Raw genomic sequence first — 5,973 nt, forward strand, 5'->3', positions numbered from 1 at the left:
AATAATGTAAATGATTTGGTTATAGGCAGTCACGTAGTGATCGACATCCTTAGTCCGTATGACAATTGGCCTACAACTAATCCATAACTGACTGGGTTTGATCCTCATAAAAATAAAAGAGATAGGCACGTAGTGCATGTTTAATTTTATGTATCCGAATTCTAGCTAGTTGTTTCCCTTTGCACATATTGCAACAAGAATCCCACCATATTAAATAAAGAATTTGTTTAATTTTTTTCAATAATTTTCTGGTAAAAATTATCAATATATAGATACATTTTTTTGACATATTATTTCAACATGTTTTTCATTATTAAATGATATATTTTCGTGATGTTTAAATCAAACAAAGAATGTGAGTAAAAAAAATCAAAATAAAGAATGAGTCAATATAATTTGGTGGGTTGTATCATTCATACTAACAACTAAGGGCGTTATACAATGGTCTGAGCCTGATCGACTAATCCAAAGCTTGATATAAAAAATATGGGTTAACTTAATAAAATTTAAGGTCGAAAATATATTGGGTCGATCCGATCCGATCTAAACATTTATTTAATCTAATATATGATAGCTCGAAGTAGGTACCTGTCAAAAAAAAAAAAAAAATAGTAGTAGGTAGGGTCAAATCTGTTGACCAGAAAATTCAAAATGAAAAAAATGTTACCTCATAATTTTTTTTTCTTATGTGATAAAATCCTATAGTTTTTATAATATGACGAGCTTCTTATATTATTTTGCAATGATTTTTCAATTTTCTTTTATTATATTATACTCATTTTTTGTGTGAGATGAAATCCATCAAGTTATGATTCGTTCATATATTATTTATTAATTAATTACTTTTAATGTTTTAATTTAAAAGTATATATATATATATATATATATATATATTGCGTATAGTTGAAAACAAGGATAGTATATTTTTTGTCACTCATAATATTTTAGAAAATTATATATATTTAGTTCCTATATAGTTTAATACATTTCTAATTCTTACATTAATTTAGAAACATGTTTTTTTAGTTCATAATGAAAGACTAAAATCATATATGCTACTTATGATAAATGAAGGGACGGAAGCTAGACATGTTAAATTTTTATAGAGATTAAAACCAACATTTTGAAATATTCTAAAGAACCAAAACATATATTATTACATACAAAATTAATACTATATCACTTATGCTGTTAGAAAAAACAAAAGTCTAAAAAATTACTAACTTACAATTAAATTGACCCAAGCCTAACAGGTTGGCATATTGATGTCAGGATCCGCTGAGGTTCAGATGTAGAGGAACAATATATTTAACAAGATCACTTAGTGTTTGATTTTCTTACAAAATTAGTCTCTCATTCACTACAATGGGTTTAAGAACACTTATAATTTTTTATCCATAAAAAATAAAATAAAATAAACCCAAGCCTCATCAAGCCTATTTTTCTTATGTTCGTACATACTAGTACTTTTATTGTTGTTGAATTGGTGTAGACATATTAGTACTTTATTTACAAATATAATTTCTGAGTTATTTTTTTTTTCCATTCTCACTTTACACCTTCATGCAAAAGACTCCCCAAGTCAACACCCACATCACCTCTCCTCCCTCTCATAGCTTCTTTTTATATCCATATTCTCACCCCTCTCTTCATCCAATCCCACTTTTCTTTGAGCAAAACCAAGAAACCCTTCACACAAACCCCACCACCAACCATGGGCACCAAACTATTTCACACATTGCTCCTCCTCTCTTACGCCCTCTCCAATGTCATAGGAGAAGAAACAGGCTTCGTGGGCACACTACACCCCAAATCCTTAGGTCTTCACAAGAAACAAACCCTAAGCCACTTCAAATTCTACTGGCACGACATAGTGAGCAGTGGAGCCAACTCCACCTCAGCCACAGTCATCCCACCACTCCCCAAATACAACACAAGCACTTCCTTCGGCATGGTTAACGTGATGGACAACCCCTTGACGTTGGGCCCCGAGATGGGCTCCAAGCTCGTGGGCCGGGCCGAGGGGTTCTACGCACTAACATCACAATCCCAGATCAATTTGCTCATGGTCATGAACTTTGCCTTGTTTGAAGGGAAGTACAACGGGAGCACCATAACTATCGTGGGGAGGAACGCTGTTAGTGAAAATGAAAAGGATATTCCTGTGGTTGGTGGGAGTGGGATTTTTAAGTTTGCTAAGGGATATGCTCATGCCAAGACCTACTTCTTTGATCCCAAGACTGGGGATGCTACCACTGAGTACAACGTTTATGTCCTCCATAACGAGTAAACTATTGATTTGATCTCTGAAATATCATATTTTCTCTTAAAGATAGTCTTTACAATAATGAAATTGTATCAATGGTCTCTGAAATATTCAATACCCATCATTTAGTCGTTACGGTTATATATTTTAATAATCGTAAGCGACTCATTTGAAGAATTTTTTCAATAATTGAGAGACTATTTAATATGATTTCTAATCATTAAGAGATTGGTTGTGTAATTTTTTTATGAGAGTACTATTTATGAGAGAAAATAATACTTAGAAATGAAATTGATGATTTACATTGTAAGAGATTTATTCTATTTCATCTTTATTTTAGGGTTTTTCTTTTCGAGTTTATTTTTGTCTTTTTTTAATGGTTAGTACGTACTAGTTACGATGATTTGAATAATCGATCAAACTTTAGAAAAAGGATTATAATATTTAATGTTTTACATGAAATAGTAAAAAAATAGGAGTTCAAATCCAGTTTCCGCAACATTTTGAATTTATAAAAACAAGGATTCACTAAATAGATAAAAAGGAAGCATTATACACAGTGAATTCTATAACATTTTTCATACTATAACTATTAAATACATAACTAAATAACTAATGAATGACGTATTGGTGTTAGGTATGTTCTGCTGCATTTACATGTTTTTTTTTGTAAACTTTTCTTGGTGGAATGACAATCACGTAGACGAGTGAAATACTCATGATCTCTAATAAAAAAACACAAATGAAACTGGAAATATATTCCATTAACAGCTGAAATTTTAGGTTCCTTCAAAATGTAATATATCCCGTGATCAATATACTTGAACAGCAGTTAAGTAATTAACAAGCTTACGATTATTTATTGTATAATTTTCTTACACTCTCAATTAATTAAAGATGATCATATATAATAAATTTAGTAAATTTTATAATAATTATTTTAAAAATCATTCATGATTATGAGTTATCAACCATCACATAAAGGAACTTGACACCACACTTTAACTCAAAGTCTTAAGATTCATGTTTATGAATCTTCTCCTCGTGCTCAACTCTTTTTCACTTCTACGACTCCACCTCACACTTGTACTAGATTTGGATCTTTTAATTAAGATTTCAGTTTAAATTTGTGTTGATAAAAAAATATAATTAAGAGAAAAGATTCTATTAAAGCTCACCAACTAGATTTTCTAATAAATTAGTTATCAATAAAGTTGGTGATTATATACTTCCTATTAATGTTATAGTGACAAAAAAAAAATCTCGGTAAGCAAGAAACTAAAATAAAACAAGAGGACCAATAGCAACATATTCTTTCAAATGCACACACTACTACTATTGCTTAGAATTTATTTTTAAAAAAATACAAAATCAAGATAGAGACTCATTAGATAATAAGTGAGATAAAAAAATTTGTAAATTTCAATAAATTTTAGTTTATCATAAAGAGTGTCCATAAAATAGTATGTTAGAGAGTTTGTTATTAGGGCTACTCAAAAATAAAATAATGCTAATAAATAAATAAAATACAAACGTCTTCAAAAATCTCAACACTTAAACCTTTCAAATGCTTCAAATATAACATATAATTGGGATTTAACATACCAAATTTCTTCTTTGGTGAAGGAAAAATAAGTTCTATATAGAAGAAAATGTAAGTGCAGAGAATAGAGAAATAGTACCACAACATTACTCAATATGAGCACAACCTTTTTTTTTATCATCAATATATAGGAATTTATATAAGAACTATTGCATACTCTCTAAGTCTCTCTTTCTCTCAAAAAGGATATCTAGAATCAAATAAAATGAGGATTACTTCACAACTTAACAAGTCTTTGAGAGTAATTGTGTTTGGCAGGTGGGGGACTGTACAAAGTTGAAGTTGTGGCACCAATTAGGTGGTGAGGGTGATTTCTCTTTTGCTAATAAATATAAGAGGATTTTCATGAACTCGTGTTGGACATTTTAGTGTAATTGATCTCTTTATTATGTTAAAATAAGAGTGCACGCTTGTTTTAATGTAATAACGAGATGTTCGGTTTAGGCAAATTTTGAAAGTTACATTGAAGTTATTAAAACTTCCATCAACGGTTGGAAGTTACATGGAAGTTACTAAAACTTCCATCAACGGTTGGAAGTTACATGGAAGTTACTAAAACTTCCATCAATGGCAGTTTTTTTTAAAAAAAAAGAAAAAAATTTCCATCAACCGCCAAAAATCACTTGTTCTTTGATCATAAATAATCATTCTGGTTCAGAAAGTATAACGGGTGACAAAACATACAAGACCAAAACAAAACTCTTGAATTATAATCTTCTGATTTTATCCGATTGAACAATTTTGGTTGAACCCCGAAATTTGATTCAATCTGAAAGTGTTATACACGACTTCAAATTTATCCAGTATTATCTCGATTTTCAAATTAACCAAAAAAAGATTGAATCAAATATTTCGAGATGACGAACAATAGTTCGAAGATGACAAGCAAGTTTGCGAAGTTGGACAAGTTTGAAGGGCAGGATTTCAGAAGATGGCAGAAGAAGATGCACTTTCTCTTGACAACATTGAAGGTGGTGTATGTGCTGAGTACACCGATGTCGGTGTTTATGGAAGACAAAACTCTGGATCAAACAAGGAAGCGTTCGAAATGGGAGAACGACGATTACATTTGTCGTGGACACATTCTGAACGGTATGTCTGACTCTCTCTTTGATATTTATCAAAATGTTGAGTCTGCTAAGGAATTATGGGACTCTCTTGAATCCAAGTATATGGCAGAAGATGCCTCAAGTAACAAATTCTTAGTTAGTAATTTCTTTAATTACAAAATGATTGATTCGAGGCCTGTTATGGAACAATATAATGAACTACTGCGGATTTTGGGTCAGTTTACTCAACATGATTTGAAAATGGATGAATCCATTGCAGTTTCATCTATAATTGATAAACTGCCTTCTTCTTGGAAAGACTTCAAGCATACCTTGAAACATAAGAAGGAAGAGTTGACTCTGGTTCAACTCGGTAGTCATTTCATGATTGAGAAGTCGCTGAGGGCTCAAGAAATTGACAAAATCAATGATAAAAACGTAGCAGGTTCCTCTTCCGTTAATATGGTAGAGGAAAGTGGAACAATTAAGCAAAATTACAATGCTAAAGGTAACAAACGAAAATTTCAAGGAAATAAGAACAAAGGTCCAAACAAACAGACAAAATTGTCATGTTGGAAGTGTGGGAAACCTGGTCATTTAAAGAGGAATTGCCGGGTGTTCAAAGGAAAGAACAAGGATGGTCCAAGTGGGTCTAATGATCCTGAAAAGCAACAAGGTCAGATTGTAGTGAATAATTTTAATTCGAATACGAATTCAAATTATGTATCACTAATATCTGATGCATTCTATGTGCAGGATGATGACGTTGCTTGGTGGTTTGATTCGGGAGCAACAAGCCATGTGTGCAAAGATCGTCATTGGTTCAAGGAATTTAGACCAATCGATGATGGCTCTATTGTGAAGATGGGCAATGTTGCAACTGAACCAATCCTAGGATTAGGTTGTGTGAATTTAGTTTTTACTTCCAGAAAAAGTTTGTATTTGGATAATGTCTTATTTGTACCTGGTATTCGCAAGAACTTATTGTCTGGTATGGTTTTAAATAATTGTGATTTTAAGCAAGTACTTGAAAGTGACAAGTACATCTTGTCAAG

General features: G+C 31.5%; 1 protein-coding gene across 1 annotated transcript; it reads left to right on the top strand.

Moving 5' to 3' along the window:
- Positions 1-1,584: 1,584 nt before the first annotated feature.
- On the top strand, positions 1,585-2,568 carry LOC100805877 (dirigent protein 22). The gene has a single exon (XM_003516939.5). It carries the CDS (start codon positions 1,715-1,717, stop codon positions 2,288-2,290), a length of 576 nt encoding a protein of 191 aa, XP_003516987.1. The 5' UTR covers positions 1,585-1,714; the 3' UTR covers positions 2,291-2,568.
- Positions 2,569-5,973: the final 3,405 nt, after the last annotated feature.

This window comes from Glycine max, chromosome 1 (genome assembly GCF_000004515.6).
Source record: "Glycine max cultivar Williams 82 chromosome 1, Glycine_max_v4.0, whole genome shotgun sequence".
NCBI lineage: Eukaryota > Viridiplantae > Streptophyta > Magnoliopsida > Fabales > Fabaceae > Glycine > Glycine max.